The 16,416-nt window shown below is 41.5% G+C and overlaps 3 protein-coding genes across 4 annotated transcripts in view; 1 reads left to right on the top strand and 2 right to left on the bottom strand.

The window, feature by feature from the left end:
- The window catches only part of mrtfab (myocardin related transcription factor Ab), a 38,085-nt gene extending 33,359 nt beyond the window's left edge, over window positions 1-4,726 (bottom strand). For both annotated transcript variants that reach the window (XM_086140328.1, XM_086140330.1), the window contains exons 1-3: window positions 4,653-4,726; window positions 3,941-4,002; window positions 1,373-1,558 (exon numbers count right to left, since the gene is read on the bottom strand). In XM_086140328.1, the coding sequence (XP_085996454.1) occupies window positions 1,373-1,538 (166 nt within the window). In that variant the 5' untranslated portion in view covers window positions 1,539-1,558; window positions 3,941-4,002; window positions 4,653-4,726. The remainder of the gene's footprint in view (window positions 1-1,372; window positions 1,559-3,940; window positions 4,003-4,652) is intronic.
- A 1,895-nt stretch (window positions 4,727-6,621) lies between these two features.
- On the bottom strand, window positions 6,622-7,689 carry LOC147214764 (SUN domain-containing protein 3-like). The gene is made up of 2 exons (XM_086140243.1): window positions 7,572-7,689; window positions 6,622-7,352 (listed from the first exon to the last, which is right to left on the bottom strand). The coding sequence occupies exons 1-2, from the start codon at window positions 7,687-7,689 to the stop codon at window positions 6,622-6,624; spliced, it is 849 nt and encodes a 282-aa protein (XP_085996369.1).
- A 1,544-nt stretch (window positions 7,690-9,233) lies between these two features.
- get4 (guided entry of tail-anchored proteins factor 4) lies at window positions 9,234-16,060 on the top strand. Its single transcript, XM_086141074.1, has 9 exons — window positions 9,234-9,574; window positions 10,514-10,592; window positions 10,860-10,941; window positions 11,648-11,797; window positions 12,110-12,248; window positions 12,548-12,688; window positions 12,826-12,901; window positions 13,645-13,717; window positions 14,123-16,060. Exons 1-9 carry the CDS (start codon window positions 9,435-9,437, stop codon window positions 14,212-14,214), a joined length of 972 nt encoding a protein of 323 aa, XP_085997200.1. The 5' UTR covers window positions 9,234-9,434; the 3' UTR covers window positions 14,215-16,060.
- The last annotated feature ends 356 nt before the right edge of the window (window positions 16,061-16,416 follow it).

The raw sequence follows: 16,416 nt of genomic DNA, 5'->3' as shown, positions 1-16,416 counted from the left end.
CAGTGATTTTGATCATTTCAATTCATTGAAATACATTTCAACAGCAGCGCTCAACAAGATAGCCCTGAAAGTATCACAAAAACTACTAAAAGCTACAGGATTAAAAGACATTGAACAAGCACCTCCAAGAAAGCAGAATCAATTTCTTTCATCTTGAATGACTTGAGTTTGGATTTCTTCATTTGGCCTTCATATTGCAATATTATACAACTATTTGCTGACAGAAGATGAAGAACAGTGGAAAAACCTCTTCATGCTATGCTAACATTTCTGTACTCTGAGTCAAAGTACTTGTGGTTGACTTCTGCAAGAAGCTTTTGCTCTGTGGATTTAAGGCTGGTTCTTACTCAGGCTGCTGATACCTTAAAGCTCCAGAGGTCAGTGAAGAGGTGCAAACCAATTAGGCAAAGCAGCTTCTACATTACCCTCTTTCCAATGATCCCACTGCAGTCTCTCTCTCTCTCTCTCTCTCTCTCTCTCTCTCTCTCTCTCTCTCTCTCTCACACACACACACACACACACACACACACACACACACACACACACACACACACACACACACACACACACACACACACACACACACACACACACACACACACACACACACACACACACACACACACACACACACACACACACACACACGTTTGATAGTATTTACCTTCTTGACAGCTACGGAACATCAACAAACACTTAAGACTTTAAAAAAGTTTGAATATTTTTGTTTGTTTTATATTGAGATTAGTTATTTCAATAAAATTGATATAACAGTCCATCTTCAGTCCACAAACTGAAACCTGGCCTTCTCTTTTTGACAAAGTATTGATCCGATAACAAAGTTTAACTAGCCTGATTAACTTGAATGAACAAGATCTCATACCATTAGTCAAGTCTGGGTGTGCAATGCTTACTGCAAACGCTGTGTATCAAACATGGTGTACTTTCTGTGATCAATAGATGGTGCTCTGGCATTATTGCATAATCTGGCAGGCAAATTATATCAGGGGCTTTTAATTCAGGAATGGGAAATTCAGTCAAGATTATGTTACTTTTGGAGGATATCTGAGCATTGAAAATCAAGTCCTACAGTTTGAATTGAATTGTAATTCACTGAAATTTTACAAATATTCAAAACAAAAGCCTCCCATTTTAACATTGTGAGAGTCAAAACTATGCCCTGACCACGTTTGATGACAATTCCATTGCAACCCCAAGAGGAACTCATGAAAATAAGACATCCGAAAATGTCCATGTTTATTGTAGTTCGTCATGTTTTGTGTGCAATGGCTTGAGGAATCAATCCTAGCAGAGAAGTGGGACACACGACTTCTGACTGAAACAAGGAAGAGCTATTGTTTAAATGTCTTACCGTTCTTGCGTTCCTGCAGAGGCAGCAGGTTAGGAGCTGGCTGAAGAGACAGCTCCTGAAGCTCATTGGTCACAGCCTCACTCTGGGGGCTCGGAGCCGAACCCCCCGTCCCGACAACTTCCACATTGCCTGGACGGGGCTCCACTACTTTCTGTGGGTGTAGCATTACCAGCGTGCTGGAGGGACCTGCGGCGAAAATGCTACAAATATTACACATGCATAATGTATTTTATATCTCATTAAGGAACTTGTCTTGGAAAGATCAGCCATGTGGATTAATCTGAGACGGTGAAGTTTGATTCAAAAGTTCATTAAAAAAATTATATAAAATCAACTACCATTATTGTTCATTTAAAAGGTTTAACAAAATCTAAACTTAAAAAAATATGTTTGTTTCTGTTGTCTGATCACTTCAATAGAAACATGCTAAATTGGGGGCAATTTTACAGGCTATACAAAGCCAAAAGAAATGCAGACAATCCGAGCCCCACAGTTTTCCTCTCTTGCCCTCCCTCACCCACCCCCCCTTTTCTCTCAATTTTCCAGTCTCTCCATCTCCCTCAAACACAAACAACAAGGGAAAGAGGAATAACACAAGGCTGAAGGCTGAGGGATTAAAGCAGCCATCAGGGAGGAATTTGCATGTTTGAGCTTTTACAACTGTTGCTGTGGCTGCCGATTTCAAAGACAAAACTCTGTGTTATGGTTTTCCTTCCCTATTTTCCCTCAACAAACCAATTCCCATGCCATGAAACCACCTATTTACTTACCCTTTGCTTTTAACAAGAGGATTTTCATGTTACATGTTCTCTATTACTTTAAATTACAGCTGACACTTAGTCTAATGTTGTGATCATATATATACATATATATGTATATATATATATATATATATATAAAGGGAGAGAGAGAGAGAGAGAGAGAGTATTCATATTGGTTGATTAACATGGTGATTAAATTGACTCCTGCATTTCTATACTACAAATGAGATTAAATGTTATTTCTATTGAATAACACTTTTATTGACACAAATATTAAACTTCATGACCAGCTGTTGGCAGGGATTGTTAGATAAAACACAACGTGACATTTTATATACAGGTGGTATACAGATTTTCTTTGCAAACTGGATAAACCTGTGGGGAAGCTCTGCCTAAAACCTGACCTGCCCTGGATAATACAAGTATCATATATGCAACATTCTCTGAATATAAGCTATGAAGTGACAAAAGACAGGGTCCGCACAGGCTCCGCATCACTAATGCTTGTTTATAAAGGCGAGCGCGCTGTTGTGCTGTGCGTTGATGGCTCTCCACTGCAAATGTGCTTTCTGGCCATGGGGTTCTGATGGGGATTCTGTCATTATTGCACAGTGGGCCTAAAAAACAATGAGTTGTCTGAGATGTCATTCTTCTCACTCATGATTAAATGCCAGTTAATGCATGTCTGAATAGTACTCATATCATGTACTAAATGCTCATCTGATCTTACACAGGCCCCCTGGCTGCTTGCCAGCTCTTTCACAGATTTTTCAATATTTATTAGAATAAAACACAGCAGTACGACATCTGCAGAAAAATTACATTGTAGGTGAAAGGCTCGTGCCCCCAAAGAGAAGCTTTTGAGTTTTTATAACAGGGTTTTGAAATAAGTTCTGATGGTTATGTGCAAATGACTTGATAATAGTGTCATCTATACTTATTCTGAACCATAGTTCTTTTCATGCACACCAATATCAGCAGGGTATAGTTACTCAATTCCTGTCAAATTTAATTTGCTGTGTGATACAATCTGTTACCAGTGACAATCAAGGGCATTTATAGCATGAGAATAAAAAATACATTTTCAGCCTAAACAAGCACATTAACAGCCTCTTAATAGTAATATATGCTTTGTCATGACAGCATTAATTTGTAATCACTAAGATATCTGCCACATAAATGAAGCACTCAAACCCAGCGTCATGTGACAGGTGTTGACAACAAAAACAAGCCAAGCTTCTCTAGTTGCTATCCACTGAAGCATTGTTTTGGATAAAAACAGAAGACAACATAAGAAAGTTGTTCGCATAACATCCTAATCCTGAGCAGATACAATAATTTGGCACAGATCTAATGTTTTCAGTGGCTTCAAAGGAATAAGTAATTTCCATCTTAACACATTACTTAGAGATTGCATGGCAGCTGTCAAGGTATGCAAATGTACCTGCTGTTGTGAGTTACTGAAGCACTTTACAGTGACACCCAACTCAAAGCATAGTGATCAACCATCCTCAGCGGTGACTTGGGTATCATGTGTTACATAACTAACAAAAATACAAAGATACCGAGGTTCATTGCTCGCTTTGCCAAGTGTTGCTGTCAAGGCACGTAGCGTGAATGGGTCTTGCTTTTAGGAGAGGCATTTGTCTCAACATGCTAACATAAGCCGATCAGATATGTGTTTCAACAACCCTTGCTCTCCTTAGCGCACATCCCAAAGAAAAACATATCTGCTCACAGCTACCTAAGGATCCTGTTTGGCCTGCTATCTTCAGGAACTGTGTGCAAACTTAAATTTGTTACTTACCTGTGACACTAAATCTTGAAGGGGTGTGTTCCCATTTCAGCAGTTCAGAGCTTTTGACTCGTCTGTTGAAGATTGTTTTTAAAAAAGAAAATCATTAAGCGTAAGCATATTGAGCCTTTTGTCACGCAAATGTATAATTTTAACCGACTGATGTCTATGCTTGGGAATATCAACCACACATGTGTCAAAATGGCTTAACGTTGTACACGGGCCCTCATTCAGTAAATCTAAATGTCAGAGAAGAAATGTGAGCGTTGTGAACGCGGAGAGAAGATCCACGTTGCAGCAGGCCTTTTCATAGATATCATGAGGCAGCAGCCTACAGCTGTCACTGTCCAAAACAGACAGACATGCTAAGCTATTGTTAGCTTTTCTGGGTGGGACTTAATCCAGACTGCTCAAGCGTGAGAGAAAGTGAAACTGTTTATTACCACACATAATAAAAATAACCAGAAAAGAACGGCAGCTTCAGAATTACATGGCAAAAATCGCCACAAGCTACATCCGAAACGTGTTCGGCAAAACTGCTAGCCAGAGACATTGAAAGAAACAAAGTTAGCCAGCTACCTAAGGCGTGCTATGCTAGCCTGGCAACAGCGCTAACTCTCAGCTACTTTTTCACGCATTGTCTCTCTGTCACATTGCAGTTTTCTTGAATGGCCACCTAGCCGATGCTAAGACGACATTATCATTAATATGTGGTTATTCTTACTTGTCATGCTCGACAGTTGTGTGTTTTGTCTGCGAGGGTACACGGCTTTGGCATCACTGCCACTTCCTGATCACAAAGGAAACTTTAACCGGAAAGCCCTCCTCTCAGTGTGACGCAGGGAGCTGTTTCCCTCACAGCGCAGTTCCAACTCGCGCTTTACAAATGTTATTTGCAAAGCGTAGTTATGTAGGGAAATAAGACAATGCATTGACCACGAATTTTAAAGATCAAAAATCTGGCTTCTTCCTGAGCTCCGACTTGAAGAAATATAAATACACGTTAAACGTATTGCCTTTTGGAGCACACAAGTGTAGTCTTTGTTGTCATCTAGTGGTCAGTTAAAAATACTGCACGATGACAGTTTTTGTATTGCATTGTGATCAGGTGACACGCTGTGCACGATGGTTCAGTGTATTTCGTGGTTTTCTTGCCATAGCCCAACCGGACTGATTGTGCCAAAATCTAACCTATGGAAGCTGGTTGAACCTTTACCTGCTGGTACGTAACCTCATCCTTTGCAGGTCACATAGGTATTCTGCTCTGAATGGATGATAGTATGTTTCATTCAACAAATTACACAAATTACTGCTCATGCAGATGACAGCCGAGATGAGGTTCGTCTGAATCAATGTCCAGTAGCTTCTGTAGACAGTTCCTCACTACTGTGCTTTCATGTTTTACATATATAGAATGCTGAAGTACCACAAAGATGTACAACACGGGCTATATTGCTTTAAATGTGCTGTTTTTAGACTGAGGATATGATCGTCTCAGGCACCAACAGACTTCCACACCTGCTGCTGACAAACTTTTTTCTCATTTACCAGCAAGACTGCTAATATGTGATATTACAAGTTCACTTTTCTAAAAATGTGAACATGCTTCATCTAATAATGATTTGATTTTGGACAATATTGTATGTACTATGTCACTGGGCATTCCCAATCCTTGAATAAGCAGCGGTAGAGTGCACATCTTCTGTGAGGTTTTACATCTGGCAAAAGCCATACTTCCTGACTTTATTAAAGGGTTGAACAATCTAAGGAGTCCCTCCCTTTTCTCTGACTCATCTGCAAATGAATGCAGATGTTTTGCAATAACGTGGCTGGCTGTGCAGTATTTAGTAGATTTCTACAATTTAAAGCATGGGTTTGATGTTAACAATGAAACAGCTATCAATATATCAGGACATCTGTTGTTTGTGTGACATCATGGGATTTGTTACAGGAGTGGCTGTTATTTCACAGGGAAAGGTACATATATTTACACTTTTTCTGTGTAAAGTGAGATTGTGATGTCATAATAGTGACATGGAAGCTCCACCAGTTTGCAACAGCTGCTTATCTGCTTCACATTAGGTTGTTGGAGCTCACATTCACAGTACTTTTTCTAGACTCAAGATAGACAAATAGTGTAGCCAAGGTCGCCCTGAAGGCAGCAAGCAATAACATGTAATGACATCACATTTCAAAACACAACATAGAAAAGTATTTTTCGGGCAAAATTGTATGTGACTGTAAAGGGAGCCAGGGCTGTGAAATCAAAAGTTGTGATGTCTGTTAGAACTATAATGTCTGTGATGAAAACTTTGCAGTGCTGAATGAACTGAAGGTCTGTGGGTTAATTTTGCTGCCCCCTCTTGCAACTGTGACGTTCCCTTCAGGCATCCCTACATAACACGTGGGATATCACAGAGACCAGTGCCAACAGGCCACAATATTTCAATTTCCGCAGTGCTGACATCACAGCTGACTGTCGTGGACAGGCGTTTGTATACAGTGAAAAAGCAAGGTGAACAAGATGCAGTTTTTTTTCTTTTTTTTTTCACGACACATTTTCATTACAAAAATGTACTGACACACATGATAAATATGAATCCAGAAGCACCTTTGAACATGTTTCTCAAAAAATAATAAAAATAAAAAATGCTAAAGTAGCAGACTTCTTGCCCAGTTTAGTATGTGTGTGGCTAAACTGGTAGCCTGCCGTGGACCTTGAAGCTGTAAAGGCAGGTGTACTCGTTGTGGCCCCAATTACTTTCTATCTGTAGTTTTACATGTCTGAACACACTGTTTTCTTTATCTGGTAATGAAAATGTCTGAAACGACGAGCCCTCCTTATCATACATGAATGTTCCCAAATAGGTGCCTTCCTCGCCTGTGGCTGTCATTCCATAGACAGAGAACGTCCTTGGCGCACTTGCGATGTTGCCGGAAGGGGATTGGCTTTTAGTTATGTGGCCAAGTGTAACATCACTGATGGCGGCTGGGTGAGACAGCGAAATAAAAACATGTCCCCTTTCACCTGAAAAAGGCCAGCATTCACCTGTCTGTAAAGGTGAACGCCCCTGTATCACACTTTGAGGCCCCTTAATCCCATTATGTCGGTCAAATGAAAACTGGCGGCGGAACATTTTATACCATGTATTTCCACTTTCTCCACTGGCCCGATATGTGCTCGAAGACCTGCCGTGCAACACTCTGGCGCCCAGAGATTCTGAAGCAAAGTTTGGAATATTGCTGGAATGGGGCATGAACTCGTCCACTAGTCGTTTGAGTGCCTCTGTCATCTTCTGGACGTCTCGTAGCTGCTCCTGTGTGTCCCTCAGCTGGAGCTGTGTCTCTCTGAGCTCCATGTTTATGTAGTTCAACTGCATACGTGCGTCACTCAGCTGCATGTGTGCCTCTCTCAGTTGCATGTCTGTGATGTGTGCAATTTTGTAAGCCAAAAGGAATAGTGGGAGCAAAAAGTAAATGCCCCTCAGCAAACTGCAGAATGTTCTGAATGTACTTCCATATCTCAAGTTTGTCAAACTTAAAGGGATCCATTTGACAATAATGTTCTTCCAATTCCTTGTCTGAATCTTCTGTGCATAGTCCAGTCTTTTAAATGGATCCAGCCTCCTGCCATAACTGTGACTCTGCCAGCGTCTTCTCTTTCCAAAGATCTTGTGTGGGGTCTCTTTGTATGTAATAACCGGATTACCGTTCTCCCCATAATATCCTGCTTGCTGAAGGCGGATACTTCTCCGCAGCATGTCTTTTCCTCCAGCCGGAAAAAAAAAAGTTCTGGACACGTAAATTAAACAGGACCTTCATTATTACAGTTTCTTATACAATGTATGGGGCTGTGCTGCTGTGATCTGCGGAAGAGATGACAACATACAGCATGTGTGACTTTACAGTTACGTAGTTACGTAACGGAATATCTTAGTGGGTTAAAAACTTTTCAAGTGAGTTAACTAGTCTTCAGCAAGTTTGCTTTGACTCCACCACCCACTATTTCTTCAGTCTTGCACGTAATCTTTTGCCAGAATGTGTTTATAGTGTGTTTTTATGCAATTCCTAGGCAGAAAGACTGTTGATGGGAGTCCTCTGGCGGCCATGCTGAGTCATATAAACGATAACCAAAAGCAGCATGGGTTATGCACAGTGCTCCATTTATTCTGGGAAAATTTATCAACTGATGCTCTGGACCAGAAGATCTTTGTGGCGGTAAATCGGCGAGCCATTTCTTTTCAGCTCACAAGCCCCATGGTGCGGTAGATGGCTCCCCCTCCCACAGCAAGGTGTCCTGTCTGATTCCATTCTGTTTGCTTGTTCTCCCCTTGTCTATGTCTGTAAGTTCTTTCTGGGTTCTCCTCCTACCTCCCATATTTTGCAAACATGCAGTAGTTTGACTTAAGAGTCTTATTTTCTCTTGGTGTGAATGAGTGAGTAAATGGTTCTGTCTATAAATGGCTCTGTGATTGACTGACTTGAGGTGAGCCCCACATCTGGACCAACAGTAGCTGGGACCTGTGACCCTGCAACACTGTGTGCAGGATAAAATACAAAACGCTTGAAAGATGCAAAGTCTCTGCAGATCTTGCTTCAAGTTTGGGGGTAACAGGGGCCATCACGATTAATCCTGTATTATAGCTTCTCCTGAGCAGAGAGGAGGTACATGACGGAAGGTGAACACCCTCATTTTGGACATCGGTATTTTGAACGTCGCTCATTCAGGTCAAGTCAAGTGTGTGTGTATCGTAAAGGGATTGGATAAAACAACTTGGCTAGGTGGGACACCTGTGATCTTCATTGTGTGTGATAGTGATGCATGAACCACTGGGTACAATTGAACACACTACAAGCCACAATTCTTAAGGTCACTCTGAATGTTTTGCATGCATCATGGGAAATGCATGATCTAGTACGGTACTAATAAGTATTTGTGATGCACTCTGTTGAACAAGTGCCTTTCTACACCCAGAGAAAAACTGACCATTTACTTCACAAACTATTCCGATGATGGTAAATACAGTGGAAAACAACCAAAGCCTTTCACAGCAATTTGTCTGTGATGATATAACTGCTTGAAAGTAATCACAGTGCAATTACGTGTCACATAAATGCGTCATAAATTATGTTACGACATGAACAATCGGGATAAATCACTTGCGGCTTGTAATGCAAAGATGCTTCAAGCAATCGATTTCTTCAAAATCAATCATTTTTCAATGTATATCACTTGCGAGTAACACTGTCGATGGAGCCCTGCGTGTCGGTGGCCGCCCACCCCAAGGGTGTGCTTCACCACGCCGGGGCGGACACCGGGCAGCTCAGCTCCCGAGCTGTGCGTGGAAGCATCCCATCTGCACGCCGTGGAAGCGACTGTGCTTCCACACACCCACGCCCACACCCACTACCCCGCTACGGCAACTGACGAGGGTCTGTTCCGCTTAAAGCCTTCCGGTTTTTCGTGTCAACGCTCAGATAACAGCGCGACCGGGGAGCAACAACGATGTCGGAGCCGGAGTCTCTAAGGTGCTCCAGTGCCAGGAACCGCGGTGGCGTACAAAGGGTGGAAGGAAAACTGCGAGCCAGTGTAGAAAAGGGGGACTATTACGAAGCTCACCAGATGTATAGGACGTTATTTTTTAGGTAAGACTCCTTCGTTTATCGTACGCTCTCACAATCGGAGCTGTCATTTGGGTTTGAGGCCTGCCTTTTCCAGATCATTCCGATGTCAAACTTGCTTCCTCGCCGCCCGTTTACCATTGGGGGACTCGCACCGCAGACCCACCCTCCGTCGCCGGTCCGTGGGCTTGTTTGGACAGCCGAGGCGTCCATTCGCACGTCTAAAAAAACACAAAAAACGGGAACCCAAAGCTTAGCCGAGTGGCTAACTCACATATTTGCAACACAACCGACTGCGAAGCCGAGCTAGCTCGGGCCGCTTAATCACATCGCTGAAATAGTTGCAGCACGCTAGCTGCCCGGGGGCTTTGCTAATCTCGGGGTTTGTTAAACGCTAGGCTTTGTTCGCCCCGTCCAGCTGTATTAGCATGTAGCCAGGTAGCCACGATGCCCACCCAGGCTAGGTGCTGGGATGGATAGGCGTGTTGTGTGGAGTATTATTCTGTATGGAATGGGAGCCGAAATACCCTAGGCGACGACCAAATATCGAATGTAGTCAAAAATACCCATGTCCTGTTGTTTCTGTTCTTTTATATCAGTTTTTTATGTAGTAGTCTTAACTTAGCGCCGAGGCAAAACTGATAAAAGAACCATTTGACTCTTCAAGGGCGAGACGAGTTGTGCTAGTAGCACTAGTAGCTCTGAGTAAGAAATAAGTTGTGTTGAGGCGGATTCAGCCAGAAAAAATGAGCTTGCTGGCTGTCTGTTTCTTTTTCTCGTCGACTTTTCTATTGACCAATACGTCTCGATCACTCGTGAAACTATGTGTGTGTGCGAACGGATTCTAATTATAGCTCATGCCGTCTTCAACACCCAGTTGCGTGTGAAGTCTCTTATCTTGCTGCTCCATGTGTGTGTGGACAAGTGTACACTTCGTAGTGTTGACGTGTGTGTCCCCAACAGGTATATGTCACAAGCAAAACATGCTGAGGCCAGAGAGCTGATGTACAATGGAGCGCTGCTCTTCTTCAGCTATAACCAGGTATGGCCCTGCTAGATACCTGATGTGTTGGGACAGGTACACACCATCCAGTTATTGGGGTTTATATGTTAGTGGAAACACCCTAGAAGGGAGGGATAACGCCACAGATTCGAGATTTCAGACGTGAAAGAAATACATTGGCTGCAAAGAGGTTCATGCTTGTATTACGGCTTCATGTGATTGAGGGGGGGAAGAAAACATCTACCCATATTTCCAAGGTACACGTTGGTTTTAGATTTCTTTGTGTTTTTATTTTTTGCTTACAAGCAAAACAGTGCAGCCGATCTGTCCATGCTGGTACTGGAGGTGTTGGAGAAATCTGAGACAAAAGTGGAAGATGATATATTAGGTGAGTGGGTGCCTTTTGAGAGACTAAAAATAATGGAAACAGCTTTTTTTTTTTTTTTTTTTAATTTAGTGGGACCATTGTAATGAGGTGTTTCCATTTGTGCAGCCGAGAAGTTCCCTGTAACAACTGTGTTGTCACTGTGTATTGACCATCTGTCAGTTGAATACAATCTCTTACGAGTTTTGCAACATTCAGTGCCTCTTTGACTGAAGAGTATTTACAATATCCACTTTTCAAATGAGGTGTATAGAAAATTAATGTTTTGATAGAATAAGAAATGGTAGTAATCGTATGTAAGTCATTACCAAAGGTACCCTTTGTATTTTCTTAGATATTTATTTCCTATCTTTTTTTTTCAAGTGAGCCTGGCAGATACATCTGTCAGATCATTTTAAGTGATATCAATGTCCACTGCGTGAGTTTTTGGCTGATATGAAGACTGAAAACATAGCTTATATGTAAAGGATATTTTCCATTTGGACTTTGTACGTTTCCATCTCGACACTTTTGTAATTAAACGCTGATACTTGATTGAATGTAGGATCAAATGTTATTGTCAGGATGTAGTAATAAGACCAACCGTTTGATTTTTACATAATGTTAACAGCGAATGTTAAGCTGTCTTATCCGAACATCAACTCCCGTATATTCTTTACCTTATGGTTTTCTTGTATCTTGTTTTTTTTCTAATGTCCCCGCTGAGTAGAAGGCCTGGCAAAGTTGTTCAGCCAAATGGACCAGAACTCTCCAGAGAGAGTAGCATTTGTGTCCAGAGCCTTGAAGTGGTCCACGGGAGGGTCCGGCAAGTTGGGTCACCCGAAACTGCACCAACTGCTGGCTGTCACCTTATGGAAAGGTATTTCAGTTAATTAATTGGGGTTTTATTTGATGGCGTTGATAAATGGTCCTTGGGTTTGCTTTCAAAGAACAATTGCTTTAGTAGAACTCAGATGCGCTACACAACAGCGGGAAAAGCTTCACTTCTGATTATGAAGGGAGTGGAAAAAATAGCAGTGGGAGATTGTGGGAGCATTTTGAAAAGTACAGAAAATGTTAATGAAACAATATCGATGCCCGTTGTTACTTGCCTTGTCAGAATCCCAAATTGCTGCTTTAACACTTGTATCAGTAAAGACCTCTGATCCGTTCTCCTCATTTGTGTGTTCAGAACAAAACTACAGTGAGTCTCGCTACCATTTCCTGCATTCGTCTGACGGGGAGGGTTGTGCTCAGATGCTGGTGGAGTATTCAGCATCACGAGGCTTCCGCAGCGAGGTTGACATGTTTGTGGCACAGGCCGTTCTACAGTAAGTTAACGGCCACCTTATCAGTATGGATGTGACATAAATTCAATTTCAATATGATTACACTTCAGATGTTTTTAAAAAGCAGCACACAGATGAATACTGACTGATTCTTAAACTGAAAATGAACGTCACACAAATTTGTCATGGAATTATGAAAGGAGTTGTAGAAGACATCAGGAGTCCGATGTTGTTCATAATCCCTCTACAGTGTTATCCTCTCCCAGCAGTTACTTTCTGACTATCACAAGTCATCTGTTCTTTTTCCTCTTTTACACTTCTTTTTTTGTTGTCCCGTGCAGGTTCCTTTGCCTAAAGAACAAAAACAGTGCTTCCGTGGTGTTCAGCACGTACACAGAGAAACACCCGTCCATAGAGAAAGGCCCACCCTTCGTGCAACCTCTCCTAAACTTTATCTGGTTTCTGCTGTTGGCAGTGGATGGGTGAGGATGTAATAAATGATCATAACATATGTACAGAAATGGTAAAACTCTAAACACGAAGCCACCAGTCTAACTTGCACTCAACTGTCATGGCCATAATGAAATGCGTAATTTCCAACTTCTGTTTGTATGTTCAGTGGGAAATTAACAGTTTTCACCGTGTTATGTGAGCAATATCAACCTTCCCTGAAGAGGGACCCCATGTATAATGAGGTAAGCTGATGAAAATCCCTTAAAAACATTTCAGGCGGGAACAATTTTGTGTGTTGGTAAATCTGAGCATAGTGCTCTGATTGATTCGATTAGAAACAAGACTTATCTCAAGTCCAGAGCGTAAACATTCACTCAGATATAAGGAAATTAATGCGGGCAGAGGGCTGTCAAGACAGACTTAGTTTTCTCCTCTCATTTTTTCATCTGAAAGGTTAAAAAATAAAGCTTTTTCATTAATCTGATAAAAAAAAATAATTTCAGCAATATCTCAAAACTAAGGGTAATGTATCAATGGTCATCGTGTATTGTTAAACCATGAAAATGTTTGTGAAGTTCCCAGACAATATGATTCAACCCACATCAAAGTTGCATAAGTGGTGCAGTTAAATTATTTCTGAAATCAACAAGTATATCTCTGACCTAATCAAAAAAGTACCGTATGAACAAATGTCAAGATGTTATTTTTGAATATGCACAGGCAATTAGTAATCAATTAAGACCGCTAACATGAAATCAAGAGCTGAAATTATATCTTTGAGTGTTGTGCATTGTTTTAATCTCAGATATACTGCAATTATGAATCATCATTATTTCTATAATGTTATTCAGACCAAAATTTCTACATAAATGCTGTTCATTGGAAAATAGTGTTTGCTGTGCTCCTCTTTATTTTCCCTTTCCTTTTTTTTTCAGGACTCAATTTCTTGTCTGTTGTTGTAAATTCTCATTTTCCTGTCCCACAGTATCTTGACAGAATAGGACAGCTTTTCTTCGGCGTTCCACCCAAACAGTCCCCTTCGTACGGTGGGCTTCTAGGTGAGTTTGCTTGAAAAAAATCAAAAAGAGGGACCAGTATGGAACTGGGAGTACAACGTTGTTGTAACTGAAACATCTTCCAACAGCAACTACTAGCCAAACAAAAACTATCTGATATATCGTAGAAAAGGTCTAACTGAGCAACATCGACACGTTCGATAATCCGACAAAGCTCTTGCCTTGTTTCTCAGAGTAGCCTGCAAAGCCAACAAAGTCGCCTTCCCTTGCTTACCTACATACTGAGAATCTTTAGTAGGACAAAAACCTACAACATTGACCCCAAAACCCTCTCCGAACCCTGTCTTGTCACCCAACCTTGACGGAGTCTCTTGGAATGAAGAGCCTTGCTTGTAATATGCTTGTAAAGCCGTAGTTGTAATGTGAAAATGATGTTGTAACCTGCAGGAAACCTGTTGAACAGCCTGATGGGCTCGGGCGATGACGAGGACACGGCAGAGGAGGCCCAGGAGGACAGCAGCCCCATCGAGCTGGACTGAGCTGCAGCCTGGAACATGAACAACAACCCCGTACAAGTAGGGGGCAGGGATACCACCTTCCTCCCTCACTTCCACGCCAGGGGTGGAGGGGGGGAGGCGCCGGTCCACGTTTTCACAAATTGGCCCCCCCTGCCTCGTCTCGTCATCCCACCCATCCGGTCCAAGCTCAGAACAAGTATCAGGCTGCTAAGATGTCCCTCTCAGCACTGTCTGGACTGCCTGCTCCAATCTGCAAATTCTTTTAACGTCAAATTACATTATTTTTAATCATCATTTTTGTTAGTTTTGGGACTCTTACTCTTATCAGTAGGATTTGGCAGGTTTCAAAAGAGGATGACCAGGCGTCCTTTCCCTGCAAAATCCTACTCCTGCAAGAAAGAACGTGAGTCTTGGTGGAAAGGAATGCTTCACAAACGAAGCCTCTCCTTTATGTTGCGTCTCTTCAGTACATAACTCTCTCCTGTTTGCCAGATGACGTGTGCAGATCCCCGTTTTTCTCTTAAGTTTCTGTGTAGTAATTTAAATTTACTTATAGTCAAGGCTTCCTCTGTGCATTCCAAACAGGATTTTCCCAGTAGTTTTCTGTTTGGAATGACTGGTTGAATTATCAGAGGTCCTTCTGCATTTTCAATACCATGAACAGCTGCTGAGCTTCTTTACATCTCCAAGAGGAATTGTGTGTGTGTGTGTGTGTGTGTGTGTGTGTGTGTGTGTGTGTGTGTGTGTGTGTGTGTGTGTGTGTGTGTGTGTGTGTGTGTGTGTGTGTGTGTGTGTGTGTGTGTGTGTGTGTGTGTGTGTGTGTGTGTGTGTGTGTGTGTGTGTGTGTGTGTGTGTGTGTGTCTCTCTTGAGCACTTTTTTTCTTTTACGGTCATCATGTAAAAATATCTGACAACTAAGTATGTGAAGCACTAACATTTAAAAGTGAGTCTGCTTGTTTTTTAGCTCCATGTGCCTGTCTACATTTGGCTGTCAAAAGTAAAATAAAAGGAAAACACACTTGGAATTAGCCTCCAAGCTTGTACTGTCAGAAGCAAAACATGACACTGTGAGAATCTCTTGGTGTGAAACTTTTGTTGCACTTTTTTTTTTTTTTAAAGAAAAGCAAATATTGAAGCTAAGTTTTCCGTTACCTTGTTTGAATTTTGTTGAATTCCTCCTGGGGATGGATCACATGATCAGCTGCAGTAATTGTTCATCAGTGTTAACCAATCAGCCTGCTGACCACTCACCATGCTTGGTGTCCTTTTTATTTTATTTTCTCCCCTCTGTCGTCTGCTCCATGGCGTCTTTTTTTTTTTTTCGTCCTCGTGATGACAACTAGTCGGTGTGCTGTTGGAGGATTTTAAAACAGGGCGAGTTTCTGTGGGGTAGCAGTCACCATCCGATACAAGGTGTTAAAGTCTAGTGGTCTTCCAGTGCAGAGCAAACTTACTTTTCTCTATTTATCTGCACCGGATTACAGACCATTGAAAGGGGCGAAATGTAATAATACATTAGAAAAACATTGTACCAGTGATTAATTAATACTCATTTCAAGTCCGTGTTGATTCGGAATTACAACATTCAAATTTGACTAACGTGTTGTCAAATTAAAGGGGTGTTTAAATGATCTTTTAATTAATGCGTTTAATTCTCACAATTCTGGGGATCAACAATCAACCGGTTGGCTCAATGTGACGCTACGCAAGAAACGGGTAGAATAGTGTTGGGACGTCTGTGTACATGCTCTGCTGTGATTGCATCTATTTAAATGTTACCATGGATATGAGTGATGTGGCAGATACCAGCAGCTGGCTTCAGAAATTGACAGTATTTATTATTTCTTTCAAAAAAAAAAAAAACAAAGCTACCAAATCTCGGATTCCTGTAATAAAACACTTGCTGTCAAATACTTGAGAGTGAATTGTAACCGAACATTGCTTCGTAAGAAATATGTCGATCTGCAGGCCTCGCTGCAGCACTGGAGTTGGAATTCAATAAAACAACATTTTCCAAAGAGTTCAAGAGCTGAAGTCTTATGTCACGCAATGACTGACAATACTTTCTTGTGATCTGTGTTCATGTTTTTAAGTGTCAAAGGCAGGAACAAATAGAAGAGGAACCAATAAGTTTGTTTTTGCCACCCTGGAATCTTTTTTTTTTTTTAATAAATAATTCTTATTAATCTGGCAGAAAAAGTTTTGTGACCAAAGGCATGTGTG

This window comes from Fistularia commersonii, chromosome 33 (genome assembly GCF_037954325.1).
Source record: "Fistularia commersonii isolate RoL2024-O1a breed Wild chromosome 33, RoL_Fcom_v1.0, whole genome shotgun sequence".
Taxonomy (NCBI): Eukaryota; Metazoa; Chordata; class Actinopteri; order Syngnathiformes; family Fistulariidae; genus Fistularia; species Fistularia commersonii.
Note: the sequence above shows the minus strand (reverse complement) of the source record. Positions and strands in the feature narration are given on the sequence as shown.